The sequence below is a fragment of the Zalophus californianus genome, chromosome 4 (genome assembly GCF_009762305.2).
Source record: "Zalophus californianus isolate mZalCal1 chromosome 4, mZalCal1.pri.v2, whole genome shotgun sequence".
NCBI classification, from domain to species: Eukaryota; Metazoa; Chordata; class Mammalia; order Carnivora; family Otariidae; genus Zalophus; species Zalophus californianus.
This window is the reverse complement of record NC_045598.1, coordinates 32892495-32911525: the sequence shown is the minus strand read 5'-3', so window position 1 is coordinate 32911525 and position 19031 is coordinate 32892495. Positions and strand designations below refer to the sequence as shown.

Here is a 19031-nt window from a genome sequence, read left to right as displayed (position 1 = left end):
AGAGTTTAGAGAATGTGTATACTGCCTTGTTTTCCAGCTATAGATGTGAGAAGGGAATTCTACAAGCCTCAAAGGTTGGGATGACTTGGTACCCAATTGTTAACCAGTCTTATGTTTTTAATTTTGGTCTGGAAAACAAAGCTGTACTATAAAGGGACCTGTGTGTGCTGATTTTGTTACCTATTATAAGAACATGACCCTTGTGTTATCTGATACCTCTTTTCAAATCATCTGGCAACTGTCCTCCCTAGAAGACAGAACAGAGCCCAGGAGCCATACACTGCACTGTACATTGGTTTAAACTTGATCTCACCAGATCACTCCCTGTTCCAGGATGAGTAAATAGGTAAAACCTTACACAGGACAAAGATATATAGCAGAGGGGAACCTTAAATAAGAAAATAACACAAGGGAAACCAAAACTGAGAGAGCAGAATTAAAATTCACATTGAATGTAGGAAAACAAAAGGTGGCTCCGTAAAACTTATCAGTGCTCTGGGGGAAAAATCCTAAAATATTCTTTCAGAATGCAGAAGTAACAGTTAATGGAATAACAATTATGTCAGAGAAGATAATAGATCTGGAGAATTGAGAATTACAGGTGTCCCTGAAGAAGTTATCATCCATGTAAGTACTCTGGTAGAAGAAGAAATTAGATGCATTCAGAGAAACACAAATCATAATTCTCTTCTATAATGTTAAATACAAGAGGATAATGGAATAATACTGCACGTAGAGTTTTGAGGGAATAGGTTTGGATTTATAAATAGTATGTCCAGCCAAATTTGCATTCATATGTGAAGTCAAGAGGAAGACATTCTTTGATACACAGGGCTTAAAAAACTTTCCTATCTTTGTTTTCATGTGCCCTTCTGAAAAACATTACTTTGACAATCAAGAGGTGAACTAAATTAAAGCACTCAGTAATTATGAAATCATAATATAAAAGGACTAGTTGGAGCACTGAAGCAAACTAAGCAAAGATTTAATTATTTTAAGTTGTTTTTAAAATAATGTGAATGTAGAAAATCTTGACACCAGGAGTGCAGTATCACAAAATATAATGAAAAGAAAAAATTAAATTTGTAGAACTAGGTGACAGAAGAAAGAACAAACGTGTCTATTATGCTAGTACATGCAGGAGGGTTAAACTTTACTTTGAAAAGCTAGACATCATATACTGTGCTTTTTCCTTTAACAAGACATCAAGTGTCATCAAACATTCTGTAAGCAATAGGACAGCACCAGCTGCTGGTCGGGCTTGCCACATGTATATAGATTGATCCTATAAGGACACAGTGAGCCCAAATGCACAGAGACATTGTTATTACTTATGTATAAGCCAGATAGGTATGGTTCCCCACATCCCCCATGATGACACCGAACTGGAGGAGCCAGATGACAGACTTCACAAGTAGTGAGTCACTGTAGTGGAGGAACAAATTCCATATTGCAGCTAAGCAGTTGTATGACTCGCAGCTCTACCCTAAGAGAGTAAAGTAGAAAGTCCCCTGCCTCTCTGGAAATAGGGAGGCAGTTGAGAAAGGTCTCTTGGCAGCTTCCTGCAAGATAGGTGGACAAGAAACTGCCCCATGGCTGCCTCCTGCAAAATAAGAAGGCAGATGAGAATTTGCTGCTCATAAGACTACTCACATTCCATGTTCCAGGATAATCACCAAGGCTTAGGTCATCCTGCCACTGAGCCTTGCCTCCAATGGCCTGTGTGGAGATGTGTAAGGTCACCAGAGTGCCAGTGGTGGAGCCATTCCCCTACACAAAAATTCATATTTTTCTGTTATTGCAGACTTCTTGTGAGCATCAGTTTGAATGGCTGCATAAATTTACAGTGAGTGTTCATATTTTAATTTTACAAAGCACTAAAAAAATGGCAGTTTACCACCCCTTGATAAAATCTTTAAGAGATGCAGCTGATCTTTTTTTATTTCTAGTTGTGCTACCTTCAGTGATAATTCTTATTTTCTAGGAGTTTATGGTGCTTTTTTTTTCTTTGCATAGCTCAAAGCCATGCTCTACTCTCTTTTTCTCAGAATCTTCTTTATCTGTTACCCTCATTTCTCATTTCCCCTTAGTTTCATTAAAAAAATTTTTTTTTCTCTAGAAATGAAGAATTAGGTGTATTGAGGCTCCTTGCTGCTTTGGGCAGCACCATGCAACCTCACAGTACTCAGAGTATTTGAGTTTAAATACTTAAAGATTAATTGAATAAATGAATAAGACGTGTTAGTAATATCATAGTAGAGTGGAGTTTGAGATGAAATTGCTTCAGGAGAAATCAAGATGAAGATTCTCCAGAAACTGGAAGGGTTCCATGCCTAGCCCTTCATTCATTTGTATGATCTTGGGAAGATTATTTAAATTCTTTGAACTCTTTCCCCTCTTCTGTGAAATGTGGAGATTGGATTAGATTTCTGTGGTTCTTCAAAATTCGAGTTAACAATTTTGTGGTCTTGTCCTTCATGTGTACCCAACTTAACAGAGGATGGGAAAGCCAAGGACAGGGACATTATTTCCTTTGGATTCTAGAAACTGTTCTAGTATTTTCAGTTATATTATGTAACAGACCAATTCTGATATATAGAGCTACTAAATTAGTAGTATTTTCTTTTAATTTTAGGTGACAAACCATCCAGAACCAGTCTCTCAGTCATTAACTCCTCAACAGCAGCCACAGTACAACCTTCCAGAACGAGACAAACAACTCCTTTTCTCAGAATATAATTTTGAAGATCTCAGTGCCTCATTTCGGAGCCTTTATAAGTCAGTTTTTGAGCAGTCACTTAGTCAACAAGGTGAGTGTTTACTTGGGGTGGGCGGTTTTTGTTCATTGAAGTATAATTGACATGCATATCCTATTAATTTCAAGTGGAGTTTTTAAAATACCGTTTTATAAAGTAAATTTTTATTGAAAAATGTTCTTAAGAATTATTTTCACATAGCAGCTGTTGTATTTCTTGAATCGTTGAACAGTATCATTGTGGTCAGGATTGAATAGTCTTTGTGCCTTTACTATACCCCGTATATATTTACATCATAGCCCAAGAATGCAGATAAATTTCATCTTGCATACCTAATTCACTTACTAGTGGTGTCCTGGAGGCATATGTATTGAAGAATTCTGACACTGCATCTGTGCCATGTGGCAGAATTGCTGCCGTCGTTAGTGATGTCTAGCACGTGAAGTGTTGGGGTGGTAAATGTTGCACTACAGGCAGAGATGTGCCTTTCCTGTCTGTACTGACTGTTATTAGCAAAGAGATAGCTAGTGGAATATGGTAGCACCACATTTGCAATTTCATGTATGGCGCTTATAAGTGAACATACTGGTTAGTGGGAAGCTCTGGGTCACTGGTTTTTGTTTTTTTTTTTAAAGATTTGCTTTATTTATTTGACAGAGAAAGGGAACACAAGCAGGGGGAGTGGCAGAGGGAGAAGCAGGCTTCTCGAAGAGCAGGGAGTCCGATGTGGGGCTCGATTTCAGGACCCTGAGCCGAAGGCAGGCGCTTAACGACTGAGCCACCCAGGCGCCCCTGGGTCACTGTTTTATACAACATACTTAACAGATTTTAACACTAAAAGTGATTTTGGTTAAGATGCCCTGTTACATCTCAACCAAATGCTAGATTGTTGCTATTATGTGTTACTGTCCTTTAGCTGCTGGTTTTATTTTAGTCAGAGTCATGTGATAGGATTAAGATATTGCATTGTCCTTCCCCCATAAATACTAATCAGAAATTGTTGGGAACCTCTACTTTTACAGCACTTCCTAATTGCTTTGTTTGGCAGATTATTTCTACCCCAACTCAGAGAGTGTACCTGTTCACAGTAGTAAACAAAATAGACAAAAATCCCTGTGTTTATAGAACTTACATTTTAATATTTATCATTGTCAGATACTACAAAAGTTAATGTTATAAACCAGTGTTATATATCGATGAATATCAGTAACTTGTACAGGAAGTTTTTTTCTGGTTAAAGTAAGATTCATGTATTTTTCTCATTTTATTTTGAATTTTCTATCTATGAAAGTACAAAAAGGACTAATACAAGACTTTGCTAAGGAGATCCAGATGTGATCAAAATTGAAAAATACTGGCTTTGAAATAGAAATGACAATTTCTGAAGCTCCTAATGATATTTCATCACACTAATTAAATATTTTATTTTTTTTAAGATTTTATTTATTTATTTGGCAGAGAGATAGAACAAGTAGGCAGAGAGGCAGGCAGAGGGAGATGGAGAAGCAGGCTCCCCGCCGAGCAGGGAGCCCGATGCGGGGCTCGATCCCAGGACCCTGGGATTATGACCTGAGCCGAAGGCAGCCGCTTACCTGACTGAGCCACCCAGGCGCCCTCATTAAATATTTTAAAGTATATTTATTTATTTGGGGGTGTTGGGCAGAGGGAGAGACAGAATCCTAGCACACTCCCTGCCAAGCGCGGAGCCTGATGCAGGGCTCAGTCCCATGACCCCGAGATCATGACCTGAGCCAAAACCAAGAGTCAGATGTCCAACCAACTGATCCACCAAGGCACCCCTTAAATTTTATTTTAAAAACAGTTTGGGTTGGTGCCTGGGTGGCTCAGTCAGTTGAGTAGTCCAACTCTTGATTTCAGCTCAGGTCTTAATCTCAGGGTTGTGAGTTTGGGCCCTGTGTTGGGCTCCACGCTGGACATGGAGCCTACTTAAAAAAAAAACATTGGGATTGAAAGGTTGGTTTAGATCATATCTGGGTTCCCTTTTAAAATGCTAGGAGTTTATTGGAAATAGACAATGAAATAACTGCTTTTTCTCATCTTACTGTAAGAACCCTGTGGATTCCCTCCAAATGACAGTTTTCCAGGGCCAAGGCAAGAACTTTTATATTAACTCTTCTGCCTATAAAACTACCTTATTAGGTTCTAAGATTATCTTACAATGTACTCTAGTACAATTTTGTTATTAAAGGGCAGTGAGAATATTTTCATTTAAAAGGTTTGATTCTTTTATTAACTGATACTGTGCTGCAGGATTTTATTTTTCATTTAATAAAATTCGTTTTGTTTTGGTTCAGTAAAACATTGTATGTGCCATCCTTTGGGATATGAAAATAGCCTAGTTGTGTCGAACCAAATATCATAATAAGAGCTATTAAAATGAGCATCTACCTGCATGCAAACCAAGAGTACATTATTTTTAACATTAGGCACTTCTGGCCTAATCATAATTATCATTATAGCAGCTAACATTTACTGAGCTCATCCGCACCCTGCACTTGCACCATGGCATTTAATCCTCACAACAATTCTGCGAAGTAGATATATCCATACCCATCTATAATTGAGGTAATTGTGACTTGCAGAGATTAATAACTTCCCAAAGTTACCAGGTGTGCAGATGGCAATACAGAGACTTTAATCCTTACTTTCTAGTGCTATAAATTATGCAGTCTTAACCCCTAAAGTGTATGTGTCTCAAGAATATTCCATAAACCAAATGAAAGAGCAGTGAAGATGGCTGTTTTGTTTTGCTTAGTCTTTTTAAAAAAACTTTATTTATTTGAGGAAGAGGGAGAGGGAGAGCACAGAGAGAGAAGCAAACTCTTGCTGAGCAGAGAGCCCAATGTGGGGCTTGATCCTAGGACCCTGAGATCACGTCCTGAGCCGAAGGCAGATGCTTAACCAACTGAACCACCCAGGTGTCCTGTGTTGCTTAGTCTTTTTTTTTTTTTTTAAAGATTTTATTTATTTATTTGAGAGAGAGAGAGAACGAGAGATAGAGAGCATGAGAGGCAAGAGGTTCAGAGGGAGAAGCAGACTCCCTGCTCAGCAGGGAGCCCGATGTGGGACTCGATCCCGGGACTCCAGGATCATGACCTGAGCCGAAGGCAGTCGATTAACCAACTGAGCCACCCAGGCACCCTGTGTTGCTTAGTCTTAAGAATTCTGGCCACCTTTGGCTTAAAAGTTTTTGGAGCCATCAAAGAAAGACTTCAGAAATAACTGGGCCTATTTCTCTCCTCCACCTCTGTCAAATCCTTGGTCTTCAGGCCTGTAGAGAATCATCCAGAATGTGACCCAACATGCACACACTTTTCCCCTAACATTTACTCAGTCTTTCAAGACTTCTTTTTCTTTTTCTTTTCTGAGAGGGAGAAGAGGGGAGAGGGACAGATGGAAAGGGAGAGAGAATCTTAAGCAGGCTTCATGCTTAGCACAGAGCCCGACGTCGGGCTCAATCTCACAACCCTGAGATCATGACTTGAGCCGAAATCAAGAGTCAGATGCTTAGGGCACCTGGGTGGCTCAGTTGGTTAAGCGACTGCCTTCAGCTCAGGTCATGATCCTGGAGTCCCAGGATTGAGTCCCACATCGGGCTCCCTGCTCGGCAGGGAGTCTGCTTCTCCCTCTGACACTCTTCCCTCTCGTGCTGTCTGTCTCTCATTCTCTCTCTCTCGAATAAATAAATAAAAATCTTTATAAAAAAATAAAGAGTCAGATGCTTAACTGATTGAGCCACTTAGGTACCCCAGGTACTGCCTTTTCAAGGACGGCTTTTCCAAATCTTCAGCTCCTTCCTAGCTGAATAAGCAAGAAGCAGTGTTCCTGAATGCCCTTGGTATACTTCTGCCTTTAGTACTTACATTATTGGACATAATCTCCTTAAGTGTCTGTCCCTTGTACTAGATCATGAGCTACTCGAGGCTAGAGGGTGGTGTTTCTTACTCTTCTTAGTGATCCCAGAGACTGGTGTATGGTGGATGTTCCATCAACACTTTTTCAACTGAGCCAGTGTTGCTTCCTGACAATGTATACCTCTGCTCTATTAATGATTTTGTAAATGTCTGCCATAAAATATAACTCAAATCTGACTCTGAATGCTCTTGCTTTCTCTGACTGTGTCTAGGTTTGATGACCATCCCTTCTGAATCTTCCCAGCAGTCCCACACCTCGTGTTCGTATCAGCACTCTCCTAGCAGCACAGTGAGCTCTCACCCACATAGCAACCAAAGCAGCCTGTCCAACAATCATGGCGGTGGCCTCAGCACCACGGGCAGTAATTCGGTTGCACAGGTCTCACTGCCCCACTCCCAGATGCACACACAGCCGTCTCCACATCCGTCCCATCGACCGCATGGTTTACCACAGCATCCGCAGCGTCCCCAGCACCCAGCGTCGCACCCGCAGCAACACAGCCAGCTCCAGCCCCCTCACCCCCAGCACCCCTCTCCACATCAACACATACAGCATCATCCGAACCATCAGCATCAGACGTTAACACATCAGGCACCCCCACCCCCACAACAGGTATCCTGTAATTCTGGTAAGTTTGTGTCTCCTGACTTGTGTTTGGCTGTGAATTAGGATCTGTCTTTGTTATTTGAGGCTTATGTATATTTACTACCGAAACCCTTCTCATCTGTCTCCTTTTGTGTTTCCTTGTTGTAATCCTATAGTTGTAACTCATTCAGTCCATACGTTGATCTGGAGACTTTTTTTTTTTTTTTTAAGATTTTCTTAGCATAAGAGGGGGGAGGGTCGGGAGAAGCAGACTCCCCACTGAGCAGGGAGCCCGATGCGGGATTTGATACTGGGACTTCAGGATCATGACCTGAGCCAAAGGCAGTCACTTAACCAACTAAGCCACCAAGGTGCCCTGGAGATTTTCTTGATTAAAATTTCTTGTGACAACATAGGCAAACTCAGCAGCTCTTAAAGGTTTTGGTGTTAACTCTCATTTTGTCCTTCTGGAAAACCAGTGTTTTTGTGAGCGTTTGAAAGAAGAATGGGATATACAATCTGTTTGCAGGGTATTATGATTCTATAGACAAAAGAGTATAGGTTATGTCAGAAAAACCTGTATTTGAATCCTCATTATGACTCGTATGACCTTGCATTACTTCTTTTAGTCTTATTATTTTCTCATCTATAAAAATGGAACTAAAATACCGTGGTATACAGTGTTGTTATGAGGATCACATTGAGAATGCAATAGGAAGTGCCTCGTCTGGTACCTTGCCTTATAAATATTCAGAAAATGTTCCCACTCTTCCTTTCTTTGCTTATTTCTGCCCAGGATCTCATTTTAGAAAGATAGATTGCAAAGGAAGAGAATATTCTTCATATCCTGGTTTTTAAAAAATCTGTTGCTTTTAAGTTAGGTCTTGATGGTTTCTGGTGAGATGCTTAACTGACATTGCTCACAGACCAGGCATCTGCACTGCAGAACTCCCAGGGGTGCCCCCAGCATAGACTACAAGGTGAATGGGGCCCTTTGGAGTTGAGCATATACAGATCCTTCCTTAGCTTACTTGGCTGTCCACTTACCAACCAAATCACATGAGATTTTTATCCTGGAGGGACAACTTCTAAATGCTCAATGGTGCTAGTTCTTACCAATTAAAATTGATCATTATTTCAGGCAATTAAACTACTCTCAGGGAAATGATCTTTAGATATTACATACCGTCTCTTATATTCTGACTTTAAAGCTTAATTTTTTTGAAACTTTCCTTTTTTACAAAGTGGAAAAATAATACAATATTTTGGGGAGAATTACATAAGGTACAAAAATGCATATCAGGGTACTTGAAATTTAGTAAGTTCTTTTCACAATTAATTTTGTTTTCCCAGTTAATAATTCTGAGTAGGTTCTAGAATAAAGTTGAAAATTGGGCATAGTTCTTGATAGAAAGTCTCTTAAAACATCTTGAAATTATTTTTAGGTCTAACCTAGAGAAAAAGGTGTAAGTATAGCCCCCCTTTTTTTTTACTCTTAGTGTTAGTCACTATTGTCTATCTTAAAAAAAAATTTTTTTATTTAAGTATAGTTGATGCGTAATGTTACATTAGTTTCAGATGTACAACACAGTGATTCAGCAACTCTGTACTTTATGCTGTGTTCACAGGTGTAGCTACTATCACCATACAATGCTATTAAAATGCCACTGACTAAATTTCTTATGCTCTACCTTCTATACCAGTGACTTACTCATTCCATCGCTAGAAGCCTGTACCTCCCACTCCTCGTCACCCATTTTGCCCACCTCCTCCCCCCAACCCAACCCACTTGTTCTGTGTATTTAAAAATGGGACTGTTTCTTTTTTTGTTTTGTTTTCAGATTCCACATATAAGTGAGATCATAGGATATTTGGCTTTCTCTGTCTTATATCACTTACACTACTGCCTACCTTTTAATGTCAGTACACTCTTCAAAAAAGTTAAGCTTGTTCTTAATATGATTTTAAGGATTGACTAATGATTGTAGAAATTTGGTGTCAGTAGAAGTCTGATGCTCTGGTCATACCTTTCTATTAAGTCTAATGATTGCCAGGTGAAAACAGCTGAAAACGATCCATCATGTGCTCTTAGTGGCCTGTTGTTATACCAATGGTAGCTTACCAGAGAAGGAAAATAGCTTTTCACCTGGGGGAGTTAGGAATAATCATTGTGGCTGTGATAATCTCTTTGAGTTATAAATTTCTCATTTATAAGGTGAGACTAAGCAGGTTGTCTTTAATAGGGAAGGAATGGAAGAAACAGTTTTTTGAGTTCCCATTATGTGATAGGCAATTTAGATATATTATCTCCTATTACTCTCCCAAATCAACTATAAATTGCCCCATTTAATAGATAGGAAAAGTGTAACTCAAAGAAGTTAAGCAGTTTGCTCAAGATCAGAGCTAATAAGTGGTAGAATTGGAATTTATATCCTGGCCTGTCAGGACTTCAGAGCCCATAACACCAGTAATTCCAAAAGGACTAAAATAAGTAAACATTTACTGAGTGGGTCTTGCAGAGATTGCATTGTATTGCCCAGTCAACATTTATTATAGGTAATGGACTTGAAAGTTTCATAGACTTGAATGTGGCTCACTGGAGCATTACTTATTTTTCCCCAACAAATTTCTCCCTAAATTATGAGTTGCCCAGGGGCAGAGTCATGTTGTCTCTGGTTCATTGTTTATTTGAAAAAAAATCCATAATTGGCAGATTTTTGTAAATCAAGTAACCAGTAGTTGATACAGAGTTATCTGTAATGTAGCAAAAAGTCCTTTTTATTAGTTCTTACCTTCATCCAGGGGTGATTCTGATAACAGAATAATTTGTGTAGCAGTCACTGAATGGAGGATTTTCTTCCTCTACTCAGCACTCTCTCTTTGAGTGCAGCTCAAGACCCGTGCCCCTGAGTGGTGACCACTTTGCTGATACACAGACTATGGAGTCTTAACCCTCCTGATGATACCACATCAGAGGATACTATTCCTGACTAGAAATGCCCTGGTTTGGATTCATCAGCATTTCTTAGAGATGTCTTAGCCCTTTCTTTTGCTACTTTGCCAGGAGGACTGTGCTAAGGCATTTCTCTCTTAAGGTTGCCTTGTAAGAAATTTGTCCTCTTGCTATACAGTGTAATTTACCTCCTTAAGTCAGTGCTTTAAATTATACTGTGTGTTACTTCTAAATGTGAACCTGCCTCTGAATTATAAAGAACATATCTCTTAATGTCATAACAAGACAGGAAAATGAACTTCATATAGTGGGGAGGGAGGATGTATTGATTTGCCTGACTTGCCCTACCTGGTCATTCATTTGTACTATACAAATGTAAAAAGCGGTAATCAAGTTTGACATTATAAGGTGATAGGGCAGTTTGTAAGCTGTCAGATTGGAGCTTAGAAGCACCAGGTTCAAGGTTTAGATTCATCATAGTGACCTTGCTAAGTTATGCCACCTCTCTGGGTTCAGTTTCTTTTTTATTTATAAAATGAAGAGAAATAGACCCCTTGCCTGTTTCACGGAGACGATTGCCCCAGCACATGATATGATGGGTGTGAATCCATTTGTAAAACTGGATGGGGATCTGTCAATGTAGGAATAAGCCCAGCTCATTGTCTTCCCCCCACCATATACTTCAAACTTTCACTATCCAAGATTTATAGTATTGTCGATATTATTTCTATAGGTGTTTCAAATGATTGGTATGCAACACTTGATATGCTAAAAGAAAGTTGTCGAATTGCCAGCAGTGTTAATTGGTCAGATGTAGACCTTTCACAGTTCCAAGGTGAGTATGGATTCTTTCCGACCTACAACCAAAAATACATGATCCCTTTCTCATAGATAAAATTTTCTTTGTAGTAGAAATAAGTATCTCCTTTTATAGTGTTTCTTTTGTAATTAGTAGTACACTTAAAAACATTGCAAAATTCATGATTAAGTCTTTCAGTCAATTGATGGAGCAGAGGATCAGAGATAAGAGTTCGGAAAGAAGTTTGGCCACATTTAGAAGTAATTAGGCTTTGAATAATTTTTAAATACCATTCTTCATTGCATGGTAAATCACTACCAGTGGAAATTTTGAGGGCTGAAAAAAAAATTGTGTCTTACTTTTCCTTGCGTGTTGTAGAACAAACGATGCTAACTATATTTCTAATGCTTTCCTCATAGGTTTGATGGAGAGTATGAGACAGGCAGATCTCAAGAACTGGTCTTTGGATCAGGTTCAATTTGCTGATCTCTGTTCTTCTCTTAATCAATTCTTTACACAAACTGGCCTTATCCACTCACAGAGTAATGTTCAGCAAAATGTCTGTCATGGTGCCATGCATCCAACAAAACCTTCCCAACACATTGGAACAGGTATGGGTTTAATTATCTTGATTTTCTCTTTCTCATTTGTGTAAAATTTAGTAAGTGAGGCAATTTGGTATGTTGTTAATGGTGACTAATCTGTTTACATCTTTTTATTTCTAAGAAATTAAGTAAAATGACATATATATAAGGTATATTTTAGAGAAATTGAGGTAAAGAGACTTTTTCTGTCATGATTTCTATGATTATATTATTATGATTGACTTTCCTTTCTGATCTTTAACCTTTTAAGTTCTCAAACAAGAATTAAATGTTTTGAAGATACTTACATTTTTATAAGAACATAGTTATGAAATTATATCAATTTAAATTTGTTTAGACTTCCAGTGAAAATCAACATGTCTTATTTTATATATCTTCTAAGAAGTTAAGATTAAAGTTCAAAGTTTACTTGAAGAGTACAGTAATGGTAAATAGTCTTGTCGGTGTTTTACTCTGGACTTGAAATTTGTGCTCTGTATTTTTCATCTCATTTTCTTCCTTTTATCTTTACCCTTGTAGCCATCTCTTTTACTCTGATTGCAGTGCCTTTTCATTCTGTAGGTATTTAATATCCAAGTGCTTTCTTGCAAAACTTCTGGGGCGCCTGGGTGGCCCAGTCGTTAAGCATCTGCCTACGGCTCAGGTCATGATCCCAGGGTCCTGGGATCGAGTTCCACATCAGGCTCCCTGCTCAGCGGGGAGTCTGCTTCTCCCTCTCCCACTCCCTCTACTTGTTTGTGTTCTCTCTCTCGCTGTCTCTCTCTCTGTCAAGTAAATAAATAAAATCTTAAAAAAAAAATTTTCTTGCAAACTTTTATCTCCAAGTTGACTTCTTTTCTGTTCATTATTTTGGTTTTACATATGATGCATTTTTAAAAGTCTTTTCTTTTGTTTCCTGAGTGGCTTTCTTCAACCATTATCCTAGCTTATTTTACATATTTGGTCTTTCCACATTCTCAAGATCCCCAGTCAGACTGTATCTTTCTTTTTGAGAAAGCCTTTATTTCTGTGTCTTTTTTTTTTTTTTTAAGATCTATTTATTTTCTAGAGAGAGCGCCAGAGAGAGTGTGCAAGTCGGGGGGGGCAGGGGGGAGGAAGAATCTTAAGTAGACGCCCTGCTGAGTGTGGAGCCTGACTCAGGGCTCAATTCCACAACCCTGAGAACATGACCTAAGCCAAAATCAAGAGTTGGGCACTTAACCAACTGAGCCACCTCTGTGTCTTTTGATAGGAATCTCCCATCACCTTTGCTGCTTCCATTTGAATAGTTTACCTAACTTGAAACCCTCAGTGGCTGTTTGATTTTGGTGACTTACTCATTTCATAAATTATATCCATGCAAGAGCCTCATTCATTGCTTGGCATATTGGAAGTACTTTATTTTTTGATGACTCTTTAGCTCCTTTCTCCTTCTCCCTCTTTCTCCCTCCCTCCCTCCCCCCAACTCCCTTTTTGGTATCTTTTGGATATATACCTTTGAAAAAAAAATTTTTATTATAAAATGTAACATAGAATTCACCATCCCAGTCATTTATAAGTATCTAGTTCAGTGGTATTAAATATATTCATAATGTGCAACTGTCATCACCATCCATCTGCATAACTCTTTTCATCTTGTAAAGTGGATATTCTGTACTCATTAAACAATACCCCCCACACGCCGTTCTAACCCCTGTCCCCCTGACCCTCCGCCAAGCCCCCGGCAACCACCATCCTACTTTCTGTTTCTGATTTTTTACTACTCGTAAGTATCTCATGTAAGTGAAATCCTACAGTATTTGTCTTTTTGTGACTGGCTTACTCCACTTAGCATGTCTTCATCCATGTTGTGTCATATGTTAGAATTTCCTTCCGTTCTATGGCTCTGTACTAGCCCATTGTATGTATATACATTTGCTTATCTACTCATCTGTTGAGGAACACTTGGGATGCTTTCATGTTTTAGCTACTGTGAATATCATGTTCACACCAATATTTTGTCAAGGCCCTGCTTTCAGTTCTTTTGGGTATATACCCAGCAGTGGAATTGCTGGATCATATGGTAATTCTGTGTTTCATTTTTTGAGGAACCACCATACTGTTTTTTATGGTGGCTCTACCATTTTATATCCCCACTAATAGTGCATAAGGGTTCCAGTTCTTCTACATCCTTGCCAACATTTTTTTTTCTCTTTTCTTTTTAAAAAAAATAGTAGCTATTTTACTGGGAGTGAGGTGGTATTTCATTGTAGTTTTGATTTGCATTCTTTGATGATTAGTGATGTTGAATATCTTTTCATCTACTTATTGGCCATTTTTGTATCATCTTTGGAGAAATGTCTGTTCAGGTCCTTTGCCTGTTTTTTAATCTGGTTTATTATTGCTGAGTTTTAGGAGTTCTCTATTTTTTTTGGATATTAACCCTTTATCAGATGCATGATTTGTGAATATTTTCTTTCATTCGTTTGTTTTTTATTCTGTTGATAGTGTCTTTTGATGCACAATTTTAAAATTTTTCAGGAAGCCCAACTCATCTATTTTTTCTTTTGTTTCCTGTGAGTTTGGTATCTTATCCAAGAAATCATTGCCAGATCCAGTGTCATGAAGCTCCTGCTCTGTGTTTTCATCTAAGAATTTTATAGTTTAGGTCTTACATTTAAGTCTTTAACCCATTTTGAGTTACTTGTTGTATGTGGTGTTAGATATGGGTTTAGTTTCATGCTTTTGCATATGGATATCCAGTTTTCCCAGCACCATTTGCTAAAAATACTGTCCTTTACCCCATAGAATGGTCTTGACACCCTTGTCAAGAATCATTTGACCATATATGCAAGAGTTCATTCCTGGGTTCTCTGTTTGATTGCAGTGTATACTATTTGTTTTTATGCCATTACCACACTGTTTCAACTACTATATTTTTGTAGTAAGCTTTAAAATCAAGATGTGTGAGTCTCCCTGCTTTGTTGTTCTTGTTCAAGATAATTTTGGCTATTCAGGGTCTCTTGAGATTCCCTATACATTTTAGGATGGGATTTTCTGGTTTTGCAAAAAGAAAAAGAGAGACTGGAAGTTTTGATATGGATTACATTTAATCTGTAGATCACTTTGGAGAGTATTGACATCTCAACAATATTGTCTTCTAGTCATGAACATGAGATGTGTTTCCATTTTTTTATTTCGTCTTAAATTTCTTTGAGCAATGTTTTTGTAGTTTTAATTGTACGTCTTTCATCTCTGTAATTAATTCCTAAGTATTTTTTATTGCCATTGTAAATGGAATTGTTCCTGTAATTTCCTTTTCAGATTGTTCATTGTGTAAAAGTGGAACTGATTTTTGCATGTTGATTTGTATCCTGCTACTTTGCTGAATTTGCTTATTTTAACAGTTTGTTTATTTTTGGGGTGGAATCTTTGGAGGTTTCTACATATAAGATCATATCTGTGAACAGAGATAAATATACTTATTCCTTTCTGATTTGGATGCCTTTTATTTCTTTTTCTTGCCTAATTGCTCTGGCTAGAACTTCCAGTATGTTGAATAAAAGTGGACATCCTTGCTTCGTACATGGACTTAGAAGAAAAGCTTTCAAGTTTTTCACCATTGAGCATGGATGTTTGCCGTGGGATAGTCATAGATGGCTTTTATTATGTTTAGGTAGTTTTCTTCTATTCATAATTTGTTGAGTGTTTTTAATTATGAAAGGGTGTTGACATTTGTCAGTTACTTTTTCTGCATCAATTAAGATGAGCATGTAGGTTTTTTCCCTTTCATTCTGTTAATGCGGTGTATTACAGTGATCACTTTTCATATGTTGAGCCATCTTTTTATATTCCAGGAATAAGTCTCACTTGATCATGGTGTTTAATCCTTTCGATTGAATTAATTTTGCTAGTGTTTTGTTTGGGATTTTTGGATCGGTGTTCATAAGGGATATTGGTCTGTAGTTTCCTTGTAGGTGTCATTGTCTTGCTTTGGTATCAGGCTGATTTTGGCCTCATAGGATGAGTTAGGAAGTGCTTTCTGTCTTTCAGTTTTTTGGAAAAGTTTGAGAAGGATTGGTGTTAGTTCTTTAAATATTTAGTAGAATTCACCAGTGAAGCTATCAGGTCCTGGGCTTTTCTTTGTTGGGAGATTTTTGATTACTGATTCAATCTTACTAGTTTTAGGTGTTTTCAGATTATCTGTTTCTTTGTGATTTAGTCTTGCTGGCTTTTGTGTTTTAGGAATTTGTTCATTTCATCTAGGTTATCTAATATGTTGGTGTGCAGTTGCTCATAGTACTCATATTATCCTGTTTCCTCCCTTTTTTGGGGGGGGGGAGTCCTGTTTTTTGTAGAATCAGTTGTAGCATCCCCACTTCCATTTCTGATTTTAGTTATTTCATTCATCTCAGCTCTGATCTTTATGATTTCCTTTTTTCTGCTAGCTTTGGATTTATTCTGTTCTTTCTGTAGGTCTTTAAGTTGTAAAGTTAGGTTGATTGAGATCTTTGTTTTTTAATGTGTTTATAGCTATAAATTTCCCCCTTGACACTACTTTTGCTGTTTTCCCTAAGTTTTCATAAGTTATGTTTTTATTACATTTGTCTCTAAGCATTTTCTAATTTTCCTTGTGATTTTCTTCTTTGATCCGTTGTTTGTGTTTAATTTCCACAAATTTGAGAACTTTCCAATTTTACTTCTGTTACTGATTTCTGACGTCATCCTCTTGTGGTCAGAGAAGATACTTTGTGTTTGTGTATCTGTTGTTTAAAATCTATTGAGACTTAATTTGGAGCCTAACATATGGTCTATTCTGGGAAATGTCCTATGTGCACTTGAGAAGAATGTGTACGTTATTGTTGGGTAGAATGTTCTGTATTTGTCTGTTAGATCTAGTTGGTTTATTGTGTTAAATCCTCAGTCTCCTTACTTCTCTATGGTTGTTCTATCCATTATTGAGTGTGGGGTATTTACATCACCAACTATCATTGTAGAGTTGTTCATTTCTTCTTTCAATTCTATCAGTTTTTGTTTCATGTTTTGCTGCGGTCTGTAATTAGGTGCATAAGTGTTTATAATTGTTATATCTTTTTTCTGTATTGAACCTTTTTTTTTTTAAGATTTTATTTATTTGAGAGAGAGAGAGAATGAGAGACAGAGAGCACGAGAGGGAAGAGGGTCAGAGGGAGAAGCAGACTCCCTGCTGAGCAGGGAGCCCGATGTGGGACTTGATCCCAGGACTCCAGGATCATGACCTGAGCTGAAGGCAGTCGCTTAACCAACTGAGCCACCCAGGCGCCCATGTATTGAACCTTTTATTGATATGTAATGTCCTTCTTTGTCTTTGTAACCTTTTTGATTTAAAGTCTATTTTGTCTGATACTAGTATAGCAGTCCCTACTCCCTTTTGGTTACTTTTTCCATCCCTTCACTTTTCATTCGATTTGTGTCTTTGGATCTAAAATGAGGCTCTTATAGATATGTGTTGTTACTCAGTCTGCCAATCTCTCTTTTGATTGGAGAATTTAATCCATCTACATTTTTTAAAAAGATTTTATTTGGGAGCAAGAGAGAGAGAGAGCACGAGCTGGAGGGGGAGGGACAGAGGTAGAGGGAGAAGCAGGCTCCACGCTGAACAGGGAGCCTGACATGGGGCTCGATCCCAGGACCCTGAGATCATGACCTGAGCTGAAGGCAGACGCTTAACCAACTGAGCCACCCAGGCGCCCATAATCCCTTTACATTTAAAGTAGTTACGGATAAGGAGTGATTTCTGTAATTTTGCTGTTTCTTTTCTATATGTCTTACAGTTTTTTTTTTTTTATAGTTTTTGTTGCTTATTTTTTGCATTACTCTTATCTTTTGTGTTTCATTGACTTTCATTGTAGTGAAATGTTTGAATTCCTTTTATGTATATTGCATAGCTCTTTGTAGTTACCATGGGGATTGGGTTTACCATCCTAAAGTTATAACATTCTAATTTGAATTTATATAGTGTAACTCTTATAACATAAAGAAATTCAGCTCCTTTACAGCTTCATCTCTACCACTTTTGGTTGTTGATATCACAAAAATCATATCTTTATGCATAGTGTGCCCCAAAACGTATAAATAATTCCTTTAAATGCATTAGTCTCTTAAGTTATGTAAAAAAACAACACGTGGAGTTACAAATGAAAGTTGTAATAATACTAGCTTCTAGACTAATCACTTTTAGAAAATATATTAGTCTTTTCAAATTCCTTTAGCTTTTGTTTATCTGGAACCATCTTAATTTCTCCCTCGCTCTTGAAAAGAACAGTTTTGTTGGGTATAGCAGTTCTTGGTTGATACTTTTTCTTTTAGAACTTTGAATAGATTGGCCTACTGCCTTCTAACGCCTAAAGTTTCTCATGAGAAATCTGCTGATAATCTTATTGAGGCTCCCTTGTGTGTGACAAGTCACTTCTCTCTTGCTCTTTTCAAGATTGTCTCTTTATCTTTGGCTTTTGAAAATTTGATTATAATATGTCCCTTGATGTGGTTCTCTTGTGGGTCTCATCTTACTTAAGAGTTTGTTTAATTTTTTGGATGTTTTCATTCTTCTTTCGTCAAATTTGGGAAGTTTTCAGCCATTATCTTTTCAAATATTCTTTCTGTCCCATTCCTCCTTCTTCTGGGACTCCCACAATGCATAGTTGGTTTGTTTGATAGTGTCCGCCAGGTCCCTTAGTCTCTGTTTAATTTTTTCAATTTTTTTTCTTTCTGTTACTTAGCCTTGATAATTTAATTGTCCTGTCTTCAAGTTCACTGATTCTTTCTCCTGCCTGCTCAAATTTTTCTTTGAATCCTGTAGTGAATTTTTCATTTCAATTATTGTAATTTTCAGTGCTAGAATTTCTTTATTTCTTTTTAGGTTTCCTGTCTCTTTATTGATATTTCCAGTTTATTCACATATTGTAATTACAATTTTTTCCTCATCTTCCTTTAGTCTTTGAGCATCTTTAAGGCACTTGTTTTAAAGTCTTTGTAGTGGATCTGCCATCAGATCTTTTTCAAGGACAATTTTTGTTGATTTGTTTTTGCTTTGAATAGGGCATACTTTTCTGTTTATTTGTATGCTTTGTGATTTTTGTTGAAAACTAGACATTTGAATCTAATAGTGTGGTACCTATGGAAACCAGTTTCTGTCCCTTCCCCCCAGGGTTTGCTGTTTTTAATTATTTTGTCTCCTGTTTTTGTTTTCTTCGTGGCTGCAAGGTATCCTTGTGCTGAGTGAGGTTCACCCTAGGGTCTTCTCAGGTCTTCTCTGAATCTGTGCTTTTCTCTTGGCATAGGTAGTCACTTTCTAATTTTCCCAGTATATGCGGGGAATTCCTAGCTTTTTCAGTGTCCTAGCTTTTAATGTCTGCCTCCTGAAAGGGTAAAAAGAGAAAAATGAAAGAGCGGGGAAAGGA

At 37.7% G+C, this 19031-nt stretch overlaps 1 protein-coding gene across 4 annotated transcripts in view; it reads left to right on the top strand.

Annotated features, from left to right (window-relative positions):
- FOXJ3 (forkhead box J3) overlaps positions 1 to 19031 on the top strand; it is a 139879-nt gene that overhangs the window by 110808 nt on the left and 10040 nt on the right. For all 4 annotated transcript variants that reach the window (XM_027589476.1, XM_027589730.1, XM_027589650.1 and 1 more), the window contains 4 exons: positions 2636 to 2810; positions 6904 to 7320; positions 10964 to 11065; positions 11449 to 11640. In XM_027589476.1, the coding sequence (XP_027445277.1) occupies positions 2636 to 2810; positions 6904 to 7320; positions 10964 to 11065; positions 11449 to 11640 (886 nt within the window). The remainder of the gene's footprint in view (positions 1 to 2635; positions 2811 to 6903; positions 7321 to 10963; positions 11066 to 11448; positions 11641 to 19031) is intronic.